The sequence below is a fragment of the Taudactylus pleione genome, unplaced genomic scaffold (genome assembly GCF_031769625.1).
Source record: "Taudactylus pleione unplaced genomic scaffold, aTauple2 ptg000138l, whole genome shotgun sequence".
NCBI lineage: Eukaryota > Metazoa > Chordata > Amphibia > Anura > Myobatrachidae > Taudactylus > Taudactylus pleione.
In genome coordinates, this window is record NW_028284540.1 from 10317812 (window position 1) to 10340838 (window position 23027).

Below are 23027 nucleotides of genomic sequence, written 5' to 3' on the forward strand. Positions count from 1 at the left end.
ATTATTATCCCTGCTTTAGGGCTGGTAGCAGGTCCATTCTGGTTAGAGTGAATGTTGACCTGCACCTGTATCATACACCCTCAGTATTGCGTGCCTTCGGGTTACCTGTTGCTGACTAGCGGGTGGATCGCATAGCGGGACTCTGGCTGTTGCCAGATAGGAGGTGTTACAACAGTGTTTGGCCTCCTGTCCCAAATTCCCTGAGGGTCATCACGAGCCCCTCCTGGGGGGGATGGGCGTGTTACTCGTCTGATTACAGACGTTACTACGCCTCCCATTCCTGCGTGGTCGGATTCTTCGGATCCGTAGGTGGTAGCTCTGCCTGAAATCAGTATACTTGCTTTCAGGAGTTGTTACCCATCCTACCATGGCTATAGCATGGTTGGTTAATACTATTGCATATTGGGTTGATGCATTTGTAACGTTTTTTCCCCTCCAACACGTCGGGGGTTCAAATGTATTTGGTCGCTCACGTAATATATGCTGTTGTCATAGGTGGAAATGCCTATATTGGATACCAGTCTCCTAACTTTCAGAGTTCCGGCTGCGACTGTATCCTCCGTAATACCCTATGGCTGCGCTCTGGGAATGCAGAGGTGCAGATACCATCTTTAGGGTTGATATTGTTTGGTCCTGACCTTGACAAGATTGTAGTAACATTGGCAGTATTACTAACGACAAGTTTACCGCTTACAGCTATGCCCACTACAAGGCCTCAGACTAAGTCTGTTAAGTCTTTTTTGTCCTCTGGGTCAGCCTAAAGGTCTGTTTCTTCGTAGACTGTCGGCATCTACAAGGGCCGACATATCCAGTACCGAGCAGGCCTGGACTGCCAGCCGATCCTGCTTCTGAACCTACGGATATCTCTTCAGTCTGACGGGACAGGCCTACAACTGGGAGATACCGATTTTCTCAGTTCGCCCGGTATTAGTGTCAAGTTGCCGCGGCTACGTGGGTAGGAGGGTACGCCCTCTTTACAAGGGCCTTACAGATCCAGAAAGCTATGCAGTTGTTGCGGTAAGCGGAGCTAATTAGGCCATCCCCACTATCTCAGTGAGGGACTGGTTGTTCTGTTTTCTTTCTGGTGCGGTGGCTGAATGGTCCTCTTTGGCCTATTCTCTGTCTCAATTCCCTGAACCAGTTCCTAAAGCTACCTGGGCTCAGGAGGAAATCCCTATGCTCCATCATACGATGTTTGGAACCTGGGGACTTTAGGGTATCACTGGATATACAGGACGCGTGCCTACGGGTACTTACAGAGACCTTTCCTCAGCATGGGCTGAGGTTTGCTGTATCACAGCAACACTTACAATTTTTCGGGCTCTGCCTGTTGGGACTGTCCTCAGCCCCACAGGGGTTTACCAGCGTTTTGGATTTTCTGACAGTTCTTCTGTTCAGTATATCCCAATGCTCCTGTATCTGGATGGCCTCCTGCTCCTAGCGGGATCACCGGGGTACTTTACGGCCAGGTCAGGATGACTGTGGCTTCTTCAGGGTGCAGACGTTTAATCAACGGGGAAAAAGTCCTCCCTGCATCCCTCTCTGGGTATTCTTCACCTAGGATCCCTGCTGGATTCTCAGAATCTGAGAATTCTTCTGGCGTAAGACGGAATCTCCTCTCTTCCATTAGGAGTACATGGTTGTCTGCGCAGTCGACAGATCTCTTTACACTCTGGGATGCATGGTGGAATGGGCTCAGTTCCATTCCAGGCCTTTCCATAATTGGCTCATCTCCAGATGGAATGAGTTTTTTCTGTCGGATAACTGTTCAAACGATGATGCTCTCTCCGGAGGCAAGTCGGTCCCTGTCCGGGTGGCTATGGCCATCTTGTCCAGGGTTTTCTTTGCTATGGACAGTGTCTGGATCGAATCCTTTTCAGTGCAGTTGGACGTCTGTCGATTCCACTCTGTCAATTAACTTACTCTGGCATAACTCTTGTTTCCCGGTGAACCTGAAAAGGTTCAGTCCGACAGGGTCAGGACAGTGGCTTCCTTTTTAGCAACACTGTTCGTTGGGTGGCAATGACAGGTATGTCACATATTCGGACATAGTCCGAGGGTCTCCTCCCGACCATCTCGGCAGCGTTCATTTCAGGAGCTCTCCATTGGGAAGCGGGAGTCCTCAGCCGTCACGACGTGCATCCCGGGGACTAGTCTCTTCCCCAAGAGAGGTTTCATCTCCTGGTGAGCAGGGGGGGCCCCCCTGAGGTGACCCTCATGGCCTTCTGACTTTATCACACTATGGTGTTACAGTTCAGCTCTGGGGATTCTGAAGCAACCTTCAGCGACTCTTTGTCGGTGAAGTGGTCCTTCCACTTTGTGTACCTGTGTTCTCCGGTCTCCCTTCTTCCTCGAGGTCTTTGGAAGAGTTTTCAATCGAGACGGAGATGCTTTCCTGCTGGTGGCTCCTGATTGCCCCAGATGTCAGGGGTACTTGGATCTTCGGAGTCTCTACATCGATACTCCATCCCTGATGCTTCACTGCCCGGACCTGTTGTCTCAGGGTCCTTGGTTTTGCCTTGGACCTGGGTCGTTTGTCTTTAACTGTGTCCTTACAGTGGTCTTACGGCTTCCCTGGCTTTGTCATCGTTGGAATGATTAGAGCACATGGATCAGCTTTTGCTGGGACCTACCACAAACTGTGGCAGCCATAAATCTTATGGTATTGTACCTGTCGATACAATCCTCCGGTGTCCAGGATTTCCAGATATTCTGGCATTCCTTCCGGCTGGCTTGGGTTTCACACTTGGCCTGGTCTTCCTGACAGTGCGGATCTCTACACTGTCAGTATGGTTAAGATATGGAATTGCTCCACTCTGGTATCCAGTTCATCCTTTGGAGTGTTTTCTTGATTATGCCTCCATTTGTCCTCCCTAGGGACTCCTTGGGAGTAAGTAGTGGTTCTTCGTTACCTCCGGGGACAGTCAATGGAACCGCTGGTTGTGATAGCCATTACATGGTCTATTGCTTAGGCTCTCTCTTTCTCTCAGGGTGTTTATATCAACCAGGAGAGTGTCTGAATTGGGAGCGTTCTCATGTGGCTCCCTCTTCTGGAGGGCATCATGTCAGGGTGGGAGTTGCTCTCGCCCTGTGTTTCTTCTTAGTGGTTTTCAGGTTCCATATTATTCTGGAACTTATGGTACGGCCATTCTGTCCCCAGTCCTCTCGGCTGGTGTGGCCTCATTGACTGTGGTCTGGCCTCTTTGGATTTATGTGATCCGTTCAGGTTCCTTACGGAAATCGGACTCCTTATTGGTGGTCTGAGATTTCTGGTTTTCACAGGAAAGGATGGCCGGCCTATAACCAAATGTTGGCTTGGATGGCCTCGTAGGTCTTCCTCAGGGGCCTACCCATGGGTAGGCCTTCCTGTTGTTGATGCTTGTTTTTTCTCGGGCCATGTGACCCTCGTGTGCGGCTCGCTGTGGCGCCTCGGCTGTTTTGCCTTACTAGGTGGCCACGTGGTCTTCTGTCCACACCTTTTTAAGGTTCTAGGCATTGGTTTCCTTTGCCTCTCAGGATGCTTCCTTTTTGGCGACGGATTCTCCTCTCAGCACAGGAGCGTCCCCACCCTTGGTTGAACTGCTTTGGGACATCCCCAAGGTCAACCCTGTGGACCCCCTATGGACCCTGAAGTAGAAAACAAGAGATATGGTAAGAACTTACCTTTGTTATCTCTGTTTCTACGAAGTCCATAGGGTCCACAGGGCGCCCGCCCTGACGCACCTGGCTTCATATGGGCTGTGTGGCTGGTCACCGGTTTTCCGTCTCCCATTTCGGTGAGTATGGTTATTGAGTGTTCCAGTTTTCTCTCTCTTTTTCTCTCCTCCTCCGGCCTTTGGCTACTTACAAACTGAGGTGCCTCTGGCTTGGGGGTGGGGTTATAGGGAGAGTGGACCCAGTGCATCCTGGGAGCTAAAAGCTTTAACTGCGTGGTGCCCGGATTTGGTTCCCAACCTATACCCCAAGGTCAACCCTGTGGACCCTATGGACTTCGTAGAAACAGAGATAACAAAGGTAAGTTCTTACCATATCTCTTGTTTTGCTCATACAATTCAAGATGTATCTTATGGGGATCCGTTTCCCTGAATGCGGATGAACAACGTCTGTGCCAGTTTCCATATAGCGACAGGTGGTGCAGCCAATGCATTTGTAGCACCCAGGCTTGTGAGAAAGAAAATTCACTTCCTTGTAGTACTTTGTACTTTTTCTGTGTTCCTGATAAAAGTCTTCATTGACTGACACGTTGAAATTACAAGTATGTATTGAGTCTACTTTTTGAAGTCCCTTGAGTGCCGCTGTTGTCTTCTGTTCTAAAATATAAATATATATACACATACATACAGGACCTTGCAAAAGTATTCACCCCCTTGGCTTTTTACCTTTTTTTGTTACATTACAACATATAGTTTTTTATTTTATTTTTTTATCTGAATTTTATGTGATGGATCTGCACAAAATAGTCTAATTTGGTGAAGTGAAATGAGAACATTATATATAAAAAAGAATCTTTATAAATAAATTCTGAAAATTGATGTTCATATGTAATCATCACCTTTGCTGTGAAGCCCCTCAAAAGTTCTGGCGCAACCAATTACCTTCAGAAGTCACATAATTAGTGAAATGAAGTCCACCTGTGTGAAATCTAACGGTCACATGATCTGTCAGTATAAACACACCTTTTCTGAAAGGCCCCAGAGGCTGCAACACCACTAAGCAAGAGGCATCACACCATGAAGACCAAGGAGCTCTCCAAACAAGTCAGGGACAAAGTTGTTGAGAAGTACAATTCTGGGTTGGGTTAAAAAAAAATATCCAAATCTTTGATGATCCCTCGTAGCACCATCAAATCCATCATCATCAAATGGAAAGAACATGGTACCACAACAAACCTGCCAAGAGAGGACCGCCCACCAAAACTCACAGACCGGGCAAGGAGGGCATTAATCATAGAGGCAGCACAGACACCAAAGGTAACCCTGAAGGACCTGCAGAGTTCCACAGCAGAGACTGGTGTATCTGTGCATGTGACCACAATAAGCCGTACACTCCATAGAGCTGGGCTTTATGGAAGAGTGGCCAGAAAGCCATTCCTTGGTGATAAAAATAAGACATGATTAAGTTTGCCAAAAGGCATGTGGGTTACTCCCCAAATGTATGGAGGAAGGTGCTCTGGTCAAATGAGACTAAAATCGAACTTTTCGGCCACAAAGGAAAACTCTGTCTGGCGCAAACCCAACACATCCCATGACCCCAAGAACTCTATCCCCACAGTGCAATATGGTGGTGGCAGCATCATGCTGTGGGGATTTTTTTCAGCAGCAGGGACTGGGAAACTGATTTGAGTCGAGGGAAAAGATGGATGGTGCTAAATACAGGGATATTCTTGAGCAAAACCTATTTCAGTCTGCCTGTGATTTGAGACTGGGACAGAGGTTCACCTTCCAGCAGGACAATGACCTGAAGCATATACTGCTAAAGCAACACTCGAGTGGTTTAAGGGGAAACATTTAAATGTGTTGGAATGGCCTAGTCAAAGCCCAAATCTCAATCCAATTGAGAATCTGTGGTTGAAGATTACTGTTCACAAGCGGAAACCATCCAACATGAAGGAACTGGAGCAGTTTTGCCTTGAGGAATGGGCAAAAATCCCAGGGGCAAAATGTGGCAAGCTCATAGAGACTACAAATCGACTTGCAGCTGTAATTGCTGCAAAAGGTGGCTCGACAAAGTACTAACTTTAAGGGGGTGAATAGTTATACACGCTGAAGTTTTCTGTTATGTTGTCCTAAATGTTGTTTGATTCACAATATTAGAAAAAATACAACTTCACAGATGTAGGCATGTTCTGTGAATGAAATGATGCACACCTTCAAACAATCCTTTTTAATTCCAGTTTGTGAGGCAACAAAACATGAAAAATGCAAAGGGGGTGAATACTTTTGCAAGGCACTGTACATACATACTCGCTCACTTTGCTATGCGGTCAGCACTCACACCAAACAAGTGCAACGGCTGGGGTGCTCCTCAGTGTTCACCCTGGTCGGGGGCTCCACAGTTACAATAGTAAATAAAGAGAGTGCACTCACCAGAGCTTTCCATAAAAAAGGAAAAGTTTATTCACATAATGTAAGTCTATATCCGCACATAACATTTCAGTCTGCTATGAGACCTTCCTCGGATCCAGACAGCAAACCAGCAAGAACAGTATCATCACCACTTTGACTCTGCCCCCTATATATACACCAGCCAATCTCCCCAATTAGTGAACCTCGTGTGACACCACCGGAAGTGACGTCACTCTAAATATAAATATACAAACAAGATAACCTAAACACTGACAAGGCTACTAAGTCACAATGCCTGGTCGCTGCCGCTCTTGCTCATCCTGTAGATGCCGTTAAAGTGGTAAGTACTCAAACACCTGAAACCGGCAGTACTTGCCGCTGCACTTCCGGTTTGCATGCCAACCTAATCAGCTGATTCAAAGTAAACTTCGGGGTAAGGCTGGACCGGAAATGATCATCAAGGAGCATCGTGTGGTTGTCATGGCAACCTAAAACAACTACACTGCAATTAACAAAGACGCTGGCAACCTAAGAGCAGGCATAATGAGAGAAATAGGGCACACTAAATACACTCCTAAGTAACATCTAAAGTTACATATAATGGCTGTGACTACCAAGATGAAAAATTAACAAAAAAAAATAAGCTGACCGGTACCAAGGGACAAATTGAAGCACGAGTTCCCATCACCAAACATTACATACAAGTACAGAGACGACATAAAATACACAAACTATGATAAAAACAGCGGCATCAGGACACATACTAAATTAAATCAAAAAGTATAAACACAACCCTGTTTGAAACAGCGGCCACTCGAGCAGTATAGAAAAAAGGAAAGAGTGATCATGAAGAGAAAATAATGACAAAAAGTCAATCATGTAGAAATATCAATCAACTTGTGTCACTATAAGAAAACACTAAGTGAATTATATTCAGGGGTTAATCTCTGTGCCTTCACATAAAGGGATACATATTGTAAGTTCCAATTGGTTTCAGATATACTGGAAAGATGGCTATTCTTAGGAAACACTTGGTTCTCAGCAAAAGGTGGCAGATTCGCACCTCAGATATTCAAGAGTCAAAATTCTGTATGTACTATGTGATCAGAACTGGGTAGTTAAATCCCACCTAGGTAAGCAGAGCAGCACGTTCACCTTCTTTCCTTATGGATATTATAACGTGTGTCTGTAATTTGTTTTGACATGGAGGATTCGGTCGTTAAACTGTGTCCCCATCTCTTTTTCACATTTCTAGGTATGGTCAGGGAAGTCTTCTGTCCCCGTAGTGACCTCCTTACCTACAGAACCAGTGCTGGTTGAGATAGAAAATCTTCCAAGAAGTCCAGGCGCCAATCACACTGAAAAGAAATGGTTTGTTGTCACGTTGTCCTAATGATCATTGTTTGCTTACTGCTTTGTCCAAGCAGGTTTGCCATATATTGTAAAACACACATCTACTTAAAACAACATCTCTCAGTATTCTGCCTTTTCTCCCAGCATGGAAGCATGCTGGTAGATGTAGTTATAATTTTGGCTATTACAGCCACATTTAGAGGAATGCATTTTATTACAGTATTCGACAGACCAAAAAACTGAAAATAAACCTTTGCTACTAGAGTAACCTTCAACATTTATACATGTAGAAGTTCTCAGGAATGTAAGAGAATAAGAGATTTGCTGTGAAAGGAGATCTATTTCTACACAGTACAGGTGTCCTGTTTGTAATTGAAGGACTCTCTAGTCCACCTCTCCAGAGCCTGAACACGATAAATGAAAACAATGGCTTCCACTCATTCACAGCAAATATAAATACAATGTGATATCTCCCAGAGTTTACATGGGAAGTTTTTTTTATATCTTTTTACAACTCTGTTAGGCATTATTTATGTTTCTTCTTCAGGGTCCATAGGGCTCCACAGGGAGACATTGGGGTGTAGGTGGAACCTGGAGGACCGGACACAAACAGCAAAGCTTTTTCAATCCCAGGATGCTTCGGTCCTTCCCCCTATACCCTGCCCACAGCCTGAGGGCACTTCAGTTTCGTTGGTGTGCGGTAGGAGCTGGACCACCATTATAACAGAGGGCTGCATTAAGCATCCCAAGCTTTAATTTTATGATTTGAATTTACTTTTTATTTTTTACCAAATGGGCGAGCAGCACCAGACTGTCCTCCGGACGTCTGTGCTGCTGCCCCATTACCCCTCCACGGCGCCGTGACACCAAACCTGTGCTTAGGTACTCCCGGCGGGGCGCTGAGGAGGACTAGCTAGCATGCTACCCGGGCCCCAGATTGCAGCCCGGAATCCGGGGGCCAGGTAAGGTGGAACCCCGTGCAGTCTAGCCTCCGGTCTCAGGAGACAGACCGGAGACGCTGATGTGGACACTGGCCCGCCCACTACTCTACAAGACCACCAGGGCATAACGATACTGACGCAGAGGCATATTATAAAGGATAGAGGACCCGGCGGCTAACATCAGCCAGGGGATAAGGCGCTCTTCCTGCAGCCCCTCCCCCAGCTCAGGGCGCCTTTCCACTGCGGTCCCCTCAGACGCGCGGCAGACATTTTAGGCAAGCAGGTCTCTGAGAACGCTGGGTCCAGTCTCCCTGGGGAGGCCAGGTTATACAGTGCTATATCTTACCAGCCACTGTGGTCTGTGTAGTTGATTTTAGTGCCCATTGCAGACATGTAATGTTTTTTTCTGTGTTTGTATGTGACTTGTGCTAGCGCTAAACTCTATTTTCTATACTGTCAGTTTATACCTGTCCGTTTTTTCTACTATAACCTGACATACTAAGGTATTTGGGGTACCTCACATCTGCTATTTAAGTGTGAGGACTATCGCATACAAATAGCGCACTACACTGTGCCATATATAGCGTGGTTGCACACTATATTGTGCCATATTGCACATACTGCAAGGTGTTCATGCACTGTATCATACTGTGTATTATAATATTCTTGTGACTATGGCTGGCAGAGGAAAGAATAACAAGCAGCCTTATGCTGCTCCTCCTACTCTGATATCTTGTAAGTACTGCTCTGCGGGCTTAGCCACAGAGGACCTCATTCAGGATGGTCTCTGTATTATTACACAGCCCCGGGTTCATCAGCCCCTGTCTCTCCTTCAGGACCCACCCTGGGCTGCCTTTTCACAAATGCTGGCAAAACTTGTGGACCAAATAGCAGTCCCTGTGGTAGCTCCCCCTATGGGATCGCCACAGCAGGTACCCCCTGCAAATCCTTTGCCTCCCTTATGGATAAACGTACTGTCTACATCAAGTTCAGAGTTTGGCTATTACCTCTACAGTTTTTCAGCAAATGCTGCAAAAAGATAAACCTTTACATACTAAACGTATTATAATATCTTCCCAATCCACACAGTTATCTGATTGAGATATCATCTGGGGAGGTAGAAGACTCTGATCTCTCTCACTCTGACTCCGTATTCTACAAATAGAAGAGGATGAACTCGCTTCTAAGAAAAAACATGCACTTTTTAAGCGACAGGGTTGTTTTACCAGTTTACTCACTCTGACCAGCTATCTGAAAACCTGAGTAAAGCTTGGAATATGCCTGGTAAAAGGTTTCTAATTTCCAAACTGTTCAATTCCTTTTACCTGCTTCCAGCTACTGATTGTACTAAATTTGAAGTTCTCCCAACGGTGGATTCTCATGTAACACGTCTGGTTAAAATTGCCACCTTGCCCATTCATACTGCAACCTCCTTGTGACTATTTTGGTGACTAACAAGACGGCGTTCCTGCCCTCTGCATATAATACAAAGCTGCGGACGTCATCCTTTCGCCCTCAAGGCAAAGCCAAGGCTCTATCCTTTCCACTGCAACAGACATCAGCCAACTCCAAGCCAAGGGCCAAACAGGCCTGGGCTACTAGACGTCCACTGCCAAGTCTGAGGACAAGCCTGCAGGCTGACGGGGCGGGCCTCTCCCTGGTGGCTCCCATGCTGGGAGGCGACTTCTTCAATTTGCCCAAGTTTAGCCGCAAACCATATCCGATGCTTGGGCAAGAGAAATGGTATCCCACGTATACGCCCTCTCCTTCCTGAGGCGACACCCCCAACAGTTCTTTTGCACAGGACCTCCATCGGACTCAACCAAGGCCCTGCTGCTCCAAAAAGCCATTCAGTCCTTACTGGATTCAGGAGTAATAATTCTGGTCCCCTCCTCACAATGGGGGCAAGGGCTGCTATTCTACCCTTTTCTTAGTTCAGAAGCCCAATGGGTCTCATCGGCCTATCCTCAACCTCAAGTCTCTGAACAAGTTTATCAGGGTGCCCAGGCTTAGTACGGAAACCCTCCATTCTATTATCCTAGCTATGGAGCCTGGAGATTTTATGGTTTCCCTAGACATTCAGGACGCTTACCTACATGTACCTATATCGCCTTCTCATCAACAATATCTCTGGTTTGCTATACTACAGCAACATTACCAATTCCAGGCTCTGCAGTTTTACCTCTAAACAGCCCCTTGGATCTTTACTAAGATCATGGCAGTTACGGCGGCCTCTCTTCGTCTACAAATGCACGGTTGGCTGATCAACTGGAAATAGTCTTCCCTGACACCATCTCAAAAGATGGTACATTTGGGAGCCCTCCTGGACTCTGTAGTTCAGAGAATATTCCTACCGGCAGACGAAATTTCAGCACTACAGCACAGACTACGCAGACTGCTTCACAATTGCAGAGTATCGATTTCAATTTGCAATGCAGGCCTTGGGATCAATTGTGTCCACCTTCGACATGGTGGAGTTCGCCTGTTGTCAAACCAGGCACCTCTAACACCTAATCCTCTCCAGGTGGAATTGGCTGCCCTAACTGCTAAAATCAAAGATAAGCTTCCCCGCCCCCAGAGGTTCGCCTGTCTCTAGTCTGGTGGCTACAGACTTCCCATTTGAACCAGGGTCGTCCGTTTTGGATCCCGGACTGGGCTCTCCTCACCACGGATGCAAGCCTCCAAGGGTCGGGCAGTAACTGGCCAGCACTCCTTCTAGGGCCAATGGTCCCCAGTCGAGGCAGTGTTGCCAGTCAACATCCTGGATCTTCGAGCCATCTACAGAGCTCTCACTTTGGCTTAGAATATTCTGAAAAACAGGCCAGTACAAGTACAGTCCGACAACGCCACGGCTGTGGCCTACCTCAATTACCAAGGGGGCACTTTAAGTTTGTCGGCAATGACAGAAGTATCCCGCATTCTCACCTTGTCCGAACGCAATCTCCCAACCATCTCCACAGTGTTAATCCCGGGGATTCTCAATTGGGAGGCGGATTTCCTCAGCTGTCACGACTTGTATGCAGGAGAATGGTCTCTGCATCCAGAAGTTTTTCCGCTTTTAGTGGACAAATGGAGTCTTCTGGAGGTGGATCTCATGGCCTCCAGACACAACAACAAACTTCCAATTTATGGAGCCAGAACAAAGGACCTCGACGTGGCCTTCATAGATGCATTGTCTGTGAAATGGAACTTCCATTTAGCATATCGCTTCCCTCCAATATCTTTGCTTCCTCAAGTGCTTCGAAAGTTCAGACAGGAGGGAGGCATAGCCATGTTAATAGCTCCGGCCTGGCCCATACGTCACTGGTACTTCGATCTTCTTCAAAGGCTCTCCATAGATGTTCCTCTTCAGCTTCCTCTACGAGTAGACCTGTTGTCTCAGGGTCCATGTCTAAATCCAGACCTAGTCCGTCTGTCTTTAACTGCTTGGCTTTTGAGACATCCCTCCTAATGGCTAATGGTTTTTCCAGCTCTGTGGCCCAGACCATGCTAACAGCACGTAAACCAGCCTCAGCCAGGATTTACCACAGAATATGGCATACCAATGGTGTGCTCCAAGAAACTATGACCCTCAGGTCTTTAAGGTTTCTAGAATTCTTGCCTTTCTTCAAGCTGGATTGGATCTAGGCTTCCACCTAGCATCTCTGAAAGTGCCGCTCTCTGCTTTTGTCTATCTAGTTTTAGTGTAGAATTGCTCCTATACCAGATGTTCACACCTTCATGCAGGGTGTTCTACGAATACAACCTCCCTTTGTCCCTCCTGTGGCACCATACCATGGGTTTTATCAGTGGTGCTCCAAGCACTTCAGGAACCTCCACTCCAACTGCTGGAATTTGGGTGTGGTCCGTGCTTTAAAGATCTACGTGGACCATACTGCTTCCATCCGGAAACTGGACTCCCTCTTTGTCCTATATGGATTCCACAAAAAAGGATGGCCATCTAACAAACACTCTGGCCAGATGGATTCACATGACTATATCACAGGCTTACACGCAGATGGGCCTTCATGTGCCGACTACAGTCTCTGCTCCATTCTACTCACTCTGTGGGTCCCTAGAGGGCATCTGGCGTGGCGCCTCAGCTGAACAGATATGCAAGGCGGCCACGTGGTATTCTGTCCACACTTTTCTTCGGTTTTATGCCTTTGATACATTTGCCTCTCAGGATGCTTCCTTTGGGCGTAGGATTCTCCTGTCAGTTCAGGAGCGTTCCCGTCCTTGACAATACCCAATGTCTCCCTGTGGAACCCTATGGACCCTGAAGAGGAAAAGGAGAGTGATGGTAAATCTTACCTTGGTTAACTCTCTTTGAAGTCCATAGGGTCCACAGGGCACCCACCCTGATGCTCCTAGCTTCTATGGGTTTTCTTCTCCTGGTCACTTGTTTTCTTTGTGTGAGAGTGTACCAGTCTTCCTTCTCTCCGATCCTGCTCCTGCCTTGGGCTTGTTAACAAAACTGAAGTGCCCTCAGGCTGTGGGCAGGATATAGGGGGAAGGACCGGAGCATCCTGGGATTGAAAAGCTTTGCTGTTGGTGTCCGGTCCTCCAGGCCCCACCTACACCCCAATATCTCCCTGTGGACCCTATGGACTTCGACGAAAGAGTTAACCAAGGTAAGTTTTTACCAAAACTCTCTCCTTTTTTAAAGAGACACAAAAGCAAAGATGGTTTAGTGTATAAAAAGCAGAGAGGTTGAGCATAAATCATGTGAGGTATCTACATCATAAATACAGCGCTCGCAGGGACTTAGTAGGGTTCAGAAACAAATTTGCAGCACTACAGTAGGACTGGTTTGTAGCCAGTATTGAATGAACTCGCATAACAGATGAGCTCTATATATTAGTATGTGAATTATAGGCAGTATATCTCAAGGTATATTAAATGTTCAGTTAATTTGTGTTAAGAGAAGCCATATCATTATAACAAGTTGAATGCTGCAGCGTAAAGATTACCTTGTCCATCAAATAACTGTGGTTACAGGTGATCTGCGCATTTTGTTCTTTACAAGTTTTGCACAGATATAACCGTGGTTACAAACCTTATTTTGAGTTGCTACAAAATGTTAAACATTATTATTATTATTATTATTTAAAGATAAAATGTTCATTTGTAATGCTTATGTGCCACTTACTGTCTATGTGCTGCGCTGCATTCCCTATACTAGGCTATAATCAAGTTGCAAATTAAATTTCCTGCTGTGCAAAATTGTGCCATAATCGGCTCCTTTGCTGGCGGTGCCTGCTTGGTGGTTTTGGGGTGTAGTAAAGGTTTTGGTGTTGAATCCTGCTGGTATGGATATCCAGACTATATAAAGCTTGTGCCATACTGTAATTATCTGGCTTCAGCTCTTCCTATCTGGGGCTTCTGGGCTGTAAATGATGAGTGTTTATCTTGTTCCTTGGCTCTGCTCTGATTTTGCTGATCTTTGTTATCCAATATTGACCATCAAGGGAGATGTCATATCTTGATTGGTTCTGTATTTTTCTAACTATACACAGAAGCCTGAATGTGTCTTTACTTGACAAATTCTCATCTCGCTTTGAAGCTCAGATCCTTCTTGCTAGGACAAGGAAGATTTTTTTTTTGTGCTTTACTGACATGAAATAAATTATCCTTTCTCCATAATCACCTATTCTAAGATGAAGCAACAGTGATTGCTGATTTATTCTTCCTGCCTGCGCTCCTCTTACTGGTTGCAGATCTGATTTTGAAGCATTTTCCTCTTTTTCCGTTTTTTGTTTATTTTTCATTTCTGTACCGTTTTCTTAGCCTTAATTTTACTCTAAAAACACAGGCCTGCCGTTACGGTACACGAAGGCGGAAGCCACTGCAAGGTGCAGTCGTCTTCTCCAACTCTGATGGTGGACAGAAGCTACACCCGTTTTGTTTATCAACAGAATGCAAAGAATGCTGGGAGACCAGTGGAGCTACGGAGTACTCACACTGCAGGGACAGCCATGACCGATCTATAATACAGATAGCGGGTGGATTTACTGATGCCTTTTAGATGGACCACAGGTTGCTTTAAACTACTGATTTCAATATTCAACTGCAAGGAAATCAGCAATGTATCCAGCAGAGACTCTTGGTCCAAGATTAATTTGTCTGGAAGCCTTTCGACCCTCTCCCATATTTATAGATGGGTGAAAGCAGATAGGTCCTACTAGATAAACTTGTCCATAAGTGTCATTGTCCTTATCTGGAAGAACTCTTGGATTGTCTTGGGGCTTTGACACTATACATGGTATAGTGATGTACTATTTACACATTTCATGAAGAGGTCACACGGGGTATAACAATACACTATACTTTAAAGTTATTATGGTAAATGTTGAGTATCAATAAATCACCATGTATAGTGATGAAATGGATATTGTTACCCATTGCATTGGTAGAGGGCGTGTTTGGTATTTTGCTGAACCTCTCGATTTGGACCTGGCGACTGGCTGCGGATATATCCTTGCTCACCTGGTTCACTCTCTCAGGGTGTCCCTGGCACCTTGTATACTGCCTTTAAACAAACTGAAAATTATCTGAACTTGCTTTAAACATTGACTTAAGGTTTTTAAATAAACACAAATATTCGTACCAGTAATAATAAGTGTTTGTTAAAGAAAAGATCTGGCACCTTTTAAAATTATTCAAACATTAAACTTATTACAATTTTGTCTGTGCATGTGGAGAGCAGTAACTTTACTTTTAAGTGGTTTCATTACTGTGTCACAGCGCTGGGGTAGTTTGTTTCCTACCGGGGAACAATCTGTGAAATTTGTTTGTACTTCCCATTTTTGTGTGGGTTTCCTCTGAGTGCTCCGTTCTCCTATAGTCCAAAAACATACTGGTATGTTAACTGGGATGTAGTCAGCTTTCCGGCTGACTGTATGCTGACGGCCTAAATACAGGCGCCGGAATCCCGACAGCAGTCTGGATCTCTGCTCCAGAATACGAACAGGTAAGTATCGGGGTTTAGGGTGCGGGGTTAGGCACTGGGGGGAGGTTAGGTTTAGGGTGGAGAGAGTTTAGGGTAGGTGGAGGGTTAGCATCCCGACCAACAAGTGTCATCCTGACTGCTGGCACCCATACCAAACGCATGTTAATTAGCCTCTAATAAAATGGACCCTAGTGTGTGTATGTTGTGGTATATAATTCAGACTGTAAGCTCCAGTGGGGTAGGGACTGATGTGAATTATGAAATATTTTCTCTATGGTGTTGTGTAGATTGATGGCGCTGTAAAAATAAATGTTGTTAATTTCCTTTACATCCTCTTCTTCCTGTTCTGTTAGCTGTCCTGTAAATTCTTGCTGCAGATATCCAGTACCTCAAATTAAGATGTCAGACTAATAATGAGATCAGTTTAATCTAGAAATGCTCTTTATGGTATAGTGTGTGAGCATATACATTGTCATAAAATGGGCACAAATCTATATATACATTTGAAAGTGGTAACATTTTATAATAATTTCTGCAATATTTACTTTTTCCTAACTGGTTGGCTGGGATGATGATTCTTCCTAAAGTGGATGGTACTGATCTGTACACTTCTATAAGTTTTAGCCACCCCTGGTCATATTATTTGACCAAATATTTAAGAGAACATAACTTAACACATCTTCAGTGAACAAAATGCATATCTTAATGCACAATTGGGGCCTTAGGGCCTGATTCAGACCCGGTCGCAAGTGCTGAGCGCTCGCAACCAGGTCGATGGTGGCCCACAGTGCATGCGCACGACTGAGCCGGCTCCGTCGTGCGCATTCGCGAGACCCGGCTAGCGACGGGCACTCCGTCGCTCTGGGTCTCGCACCAAAGGGGGCGAGCTGTCGATGTTGAGTGACAGCTTGCCCCCTTTGGTGGGCGGGCAGGGGGGTGGCTGCCCAAACGGAGGCGTTCCCATGAGAACGCCTGCCGTTTGGGGGCGGCCCCTCTGACATCACAAGTGCTGTCAGTGGAGAACTTCCGGCTCTGTTAGAGCCTAAAGCTCTCTGGGGCTTGCGATGAATGAGACCCTACCGCAAGGGTCTCGTCGCAAGCCCGATGGTGGCGATGGTCTTGACCATCGGGACCATCTTCCTGGCCGCTCGCAATAGCTGTGGGTTGTCAACCACAGCTATGCGAGCGGCCAAAAGACCGCTCCCAAAAAAAAAAGCCCGGCCCTGATTCAGAGCGAGCGGCTCTGAATCAGGCCCTTAATTTCAGTTATACATGTTTGTGCAAAACTGCATCAAAGCACATCCAGAGTTTGCCAGAAACCATCGGAGTGAAGTATGGGGATGGCAGTATCATGTAGGTGTCACGAAAAAATTACATTTATATGGATATGAAATGCAGAAAATCTCAAGATGCATCCACATAAACTATTATTTGCACAAAGTGTACTAGAGTGCATTATTACACTTAATGATCACATAGAGAGCACGGTGTTGGTAGTAAATGCTAGTCACATTACCCTATTTGTACACAATATTATAATTACAATGAAATGTCATATACACAATAAAGCGTAGTGTCCACATTTATTAATGCAAAAGTTGCATTTTCCTTTTGTAGATACTTTGTGTTCTAAGCAAATTTTGTTAAAGCATAATGGTAGTGTTTAGAGAAAAATACAGAAACCCAGCAATTGACAACTAGCATTTGTAAATTATTTTAGTAGAGAGAGGAATGAAGCACCACAGGACTTCCAGTAAACAGTTAGTAAATATATTTATATAACTAATAGTGGAGTGCACCCTGGCTGTTGTATATCTTATTTAGAAACGTTGTTATAGTGAGCCAGTATGTTCTTTAAAGTACATTTTCAAACTCATAATTCATTATTTGTCTGCAGAGGTGTGTGTTTCTTTTTATAATACAAAACAAAAACTAAAACATGCTACATGCATTAGTCTTCTACCCCTGTGTTGTGGAAGCTTCGAGTTTACACAGATAATTGCTCTAACAATTTGCTTTCAATTTGCCTTAAGGATACTGCCTTTGAACCTCTATATACCCCTTCCTATACCTTCTAATATCCTTCCTATTAACCTCTAAGGATGACGCTAATTTGCGTACGCAGTCATCCAGTAAATAAAGACTCCAGACCTAGAACATGTGGTTCCATAGCACACAGTATTATTCAAGTAAAAGTACAGCAGTTACACGCTATGATCCTCATATAATCTTAGCGCAAAGAGATTATACAGACCCAAGTACAATTATACATACGCAGCGCTCTTTGGTCCAGATGTTAGGCATCAGCAAGAAACCCCTAGTCAATCAGCATTCGGCACAAAGACTAGGAACCCAGGGTCAGAGCACACATATTTATACCCCCCAGAAATAAACAACACAATAGAGAAGTTTGTTGCTAATACCATTGGTCCTAAAGGAGAGGGCATATGTTACAAGTCATTTAACAGGTTGATTCAAATAGACACAACCCAGCCTCTAACAACTGGGGGGTCTCTGGTTTCCTGCCTCATGCAGTCATCCTAACAGTTGTTCATATAATGTATATTTTGTTGCTTGAAGTCTCTGCGGTCCATAAGTTGAGAATGCATAATGCGATCTCCACACCGATGGTACCGGAATACTGTTGAAAGAGTACGCATCAGTATAATACCAATCACGGCTTACTTATCATGTATAAAACCTTAGTTACCAAATAGTCTTTATTTCACAGCATTTATGCTAAATGAACAAACTTAAATCTTATACTTTAAAGCTTATTAAACCTTTTATGTGAATATGTAATGTGTAAGTATGTGGGGTTTGATGTAAAGACGCTAGTTAACTTGGGGCAGATGCGTGCGCATGAAGCTAATAAACAGCGTTTTTATACAGGATCTTATGCATTCGCTAATATGCGATTAGTTAACAGCGCAATTGTGCGTATTAATGTGTATGAGAAATGGTGCACTTAAATCTCACTTAAACTAAGAACACCTAGCTGTGTGGAATGCTGAGCATTATAGTTCCACACGCCCCCCTCTCTCAGCAGCCCCCACCCTTCCCAGGCTCAAAAGTACAGTCCTTTGTTCTCCCAGGTTCTTGTGTAAATGCAAATTTGCACAGCTACAAGACCCAAACCTCAGATAACACTCTTGGATTTGAAGGTATTTTATTGTAGGAAGCCTGCTAATGTAAAGTGCTACAAACAACCCTCTTGCTGTATTCGAGCAGGGCCACCTGGAGTGAGAGCAGACGTTATGTCCAGGAAGCTTGTCTACACAGGCTAGTTGTCACGTGGCCATTTGCTCTGTTTAGCTAATGCATTCCAATTTTGACATACTGTACAGCCATTTCTGAAATATATCCTTTAGGGGAATTATAATAATATACACCTATCCAGAGCACCCAAACTACGTAAAGTTATGAAATGGGCTTTTGATGAATCGCCGTAACTTATGGCGATGGTCACAGATGCAATCGCATGATGCTAATAGTAATATCGCCACGTGTACTAAAGTGTGAGTTTATCTAAAATGGCGTCTTGCGATCTCATTTCCAAGATGGCGTCTTGCGGCCAGTCGCAAGATGGTGTCGCTGTGATTTAATTTTAAACTGATCTTGTCTCAGCCAATAATCCAGCTTCGACAGTCCACCCTTAGATTGTGATAGCATGTTGTTCGCTATCAGATTTTAAAATATAATTTAGGTTTACATTTATATACTATTTAGTGTTAATATGGGATGGCACAAGGTGGTTCTTAATCCATCAATAATGTGTCTCTGAGTGGGGACATAAAACTACTATTATACGCACACCGTGGATCTTGGAAGATCATGTGAAAGGTGTGGGGATACACCGGTCCTATAAAGGCAGTCTTGAAGGGGAATTGAGACTTTACATTATCTGAGGTGTTTTTAAAAATAACATTTCAATAATACATTCTATGCATGTCTAAATATAATACATTAAATGATGGTATTTCCTAGTTCAGGGTTGTAATGCAGTTCTGTATTTACCTCGGTATTCATACTGGCCACCATCATAATTTCGTTCTTTCGTTTTACTCTATTTTTACATTTTCCACTCTTCAACACAATAGGAACACACCGGACACATGCCAATTATTATGATGACAATCAGTATAAGGATTAAGAATTTGCCTATACTGGCGATCATTTCCTGGACCCACTGAAGCGCTATGGTTCTTATGAAACTCCCATTTTAGCTGCAGAATTTCATCCATCTTCCGGTCTATCACCTCCTTGGGGTCGCTGGTATCATTGGTGACATAGGTGCAACATTTTACTCCAAATTGGGTGGCCAACGTTACGCAATACCCTCCAGTAACAGCAGTTAAATAATTCAACACTAGCCTGTGTTGCACCAGTTCTTTCTTGTACGCTTGCAATTCTCTCCCTGTATACCTGAATGTGTCATCGTACATCTCGGTGATATTATCTATCAATTTAGCAAGTTCCTGAATATATCTAAAGTTTAATGTACCCCGAGCGATCCTGGTGGGATCCAATGCGACTAAAACTTGAAAGCCAGTTGTCTCACTGATTAACTGAGTGGCTTTGTGCACTTCACCAGGTATCACATTTCCTTTGCCTCTGTGCTCATATTGTGTGTGAAGATATGGTGACGGTGTTTTTATGTATACCAAGCATTTCAACATGTGTGAGGGTCATAACTTCTGGGACTACTCTTCCCAGGTAACACAAACCTTCGGAACTCGGGGAGAGCCACTTATACGCTTTTCTTCCACAGATGAGATATATATTATCAGGGAGAACATAAGGAATGGTATGCATCATTATCATTAAGCACATTTCCCTTGCAAACAATCCTATTTCTGGGTCTTCCATCTGGTACATGCAAGTTTCTGGCTGTATTATTTTAGCACAATAACCATCTGGCACCTTACCAATAATTTCTTTGGTGGAACTCAATGCATACCGGTACCTAAAATGTTTCCCACTAGATTTAATTGAGCGTAACAGATCATGGTTTATGGACTCATTATCAGCTCTTTGTGAGAAGGTCATCGTCTGATTATTCCCCGTCACTTCCCAACTCCCAGGTTTATTGGGGTTGGTTATGTTAAAAACACAGAAGTGATCTATCTACTTGGAATTGATAGTTTGAAATGAGGTGGTTTGGATGAGAGGAATTTTCCATCCAATGTTTTCCCTTTCTGTAATTCTAAAATTTCTGTGATATTCAGCGGAAATGGCACCAACCCTACATTATGCTGTCCCTGTGGCACATGTGAACACACCCAGCTATCAGTTGGATTTAATACTTTGCCTACCATGCTATGATAATCCTCTAAAGGATACCCACCCCAGTACGGGTTATATTTAGGTTGGCACCGTTGGATACAGTTCTCATCAACTAGGGACCCACAAAGCTTATAAATACAGGAATCTTCAGACGATAAACCTCCACACCGTCCCCGAGTATCCGGAATGACAGCTCTCTTTATAACAGTACTAAGATTGGTCAGACACTCCCCTGAGTGGCATTGCACTCCTCCTGACTCCACTCCATCAGCACTGCCATCAGCTCCCATTTCCTCAATCGGTCTCCCATCACAGAAACTGGATATTCCCGAACCGACCAGGATGGTGAACACTCTAAAAGAGAATATGAAAATGAACACAGCAGGCCCGTCCATTGTCACAACAAGACCTGCAAATTTCTCTTAGTTCAGGTATCTCACTACGACCTTTTCAATCCTCCCGGAACAAGCTCAGCCCTGTCTCCGACTTGTTTCTCCACCAGTTGATTGACCTTTTTGCAGTGAGTGGAATGGACCCAGGTATCTCTCTCAGCCACCTTCAAAGATGTAGTACTTGTCAGCAGCACCTGGTACGGGCCTTCCCACCGATCAGTCAAACAACCTGAACGCAAGAAATTTCTGATCATAAAATATTCTCCTGGTTCAACATCATGACCGTTAGTTTCAGGCATATCATGGGACAACTATTTCAGTTTCTGCTGCTGTTGCTTTAACTGCTTACTCATTGATATAAGATACTTTACAGTTACCTCGTTGTTACCCTTCAAGTCTTCCTGTGGACTTATAATCAAATGAGGTTGTCTACCGAACAGTATTTCAAATGGGGACAGATTTAGAGGGGGTCTAGGAGTGGTCCTTATGCTATGCAAAGGTAACACTTCTGGCCATCCTAGTCCAGTCTCTGCCATGATTTTACTCAACTTATTTTTAATAGTCCCGTTCATCCTCTCTACCTTGGCACTGGCTTGCGGTCGGTAGGGGGTGTGAAGTCGGCTATTAATACCCATCCGCTTACACATATTTTGAAAAACATCACCTGTGAATTGAGTACCCCTGTCACACTCAGTGATTTTAGGGATACCGTATCTGCATACCAATTCCTGAACTATTTTCTTGGCAGTAAACGCAGCAGTATTAGTGGCCGCTGGGTAGGCCTCAACCCAATTAGAAAATACATCAGTGCACACTAATACATACTTAAGATTCCTGCAGGGTGGTAATTGGATGAAATCAATTTGTATCACGTGGAAAGGTCCATCAGTCGGTGGAATGTGGGACGTTTCGGAAGGGATCGCTTTCCCTATGTTCTTCCTCAAGCAGGTCCGACAGGACATTGCTATCTTTTCTGCTTGTGAAGAAAAACCTGGTGCGCACCAGTATGCTCTCACCAACTTGCACATACCTTGCTTTCCCAGATGAGTCAGACCGTGTGCTGCCTCAGCCAGGCTGGGGTAATATGCCTTGGGGGCTACTAGTTTACCTTGTCCGTCCCTCCAGAGCCCGGAGGACTCTTGCCCACATCCCTTGGACTTCCAAATGGACTTTTCCTGAATTGAACACAAATTTCGCATCTCAATTAATTTCAGCATATCAATTGTTTGGAAAGGCATAATTGTTTCAGTTGGAGAAAACATTTTTTACCCTGCTGCCCATTTTGCAGCTTCATCGGCTCTGTTGTTGCCCAGTGACACCGGATCATCCTCTCATGTATGGGCTTTACATTTAATTACTGCCACCGTTTTGGGCAGTTGGATTGCTTCTAAAAGATGTTTTATGTGTCGGGAATGTGCAACTGGTGTGCCTGCTGCTGTCAGAAAATTTCTCAGACGCCATAGAGCCCCAAAATCGTGCACCGTCCCGAACGCGTACCTCGAGTCAGTGTAAATGTTAGCAGATTTGCCTGCTGCCAGTTCACACGCTCTAGTTAGTGCTACTAACTCTGCCACCTGGGCTGAGTGAGTAGGACTAAGAGGTTTAGCTTCTATGATGTCTGTGTCATTTACAACAGCATAACCTGTACATAATTCACCTGTGTCTGTTTGTCTATGACAACTCCCATCCGTTTAAAAAGTCACATCCACATTCTCTAAAGGTGTGTCGTGTATGTCAGGTCTAGCAGTAAAGGTCTGATTCAGATATTCCATACAATCGTGCGTATCATTATGTCTGCTGAACTCTCCTCCCGCCAGCAACTATCCTCCTTCCACCCTTTGTACATCATGTTGTACATATGGTAAATACGTTTCTGGATTCAGAGTGCTGCAACGTTTAACAGTGATGTTTGCTGGTGCGATTAGAGCTAGTTCCCATTTGGTAAACCTAGCCGAAGAGACGTGTCTGGTTTGAGCTGAGTTCAACAGAGCAGATACAGCATGGGGAGTGTAGACAATCATATCATGGCCCAATACTACGTCCTCACTTTTACTCACCA

At 44.7% G+C, this 23027-nt stretch overlaps 1 protein-coding gene across 5 annotated transcripts in view; it reads left to right on the forward strand.

Annotated features, from left to right (window-relative positions):
- The window catches only part of EPB41L5 (erythrocyte membrane protein band 4.1 like 5), a 157421-nt gene that overhangs the window by 92448 nt on the left and 41946 nt on the right, over positions 1-23027 (forward strand). For all 5 annotated transcript variants that reach the window (XM_088473647.1, XM_088473643.1, XM_088473646.1 and 2 more), the window contains exon 16: positions 7321-7436. In XM_088473647.1, coding sequence (XP_088329773.1) covers positions 7321-7436 — 116 coding nt within the window. The remainder of the gene's footprint in view (positions 1-7320; positions 7437-23027) is intronic.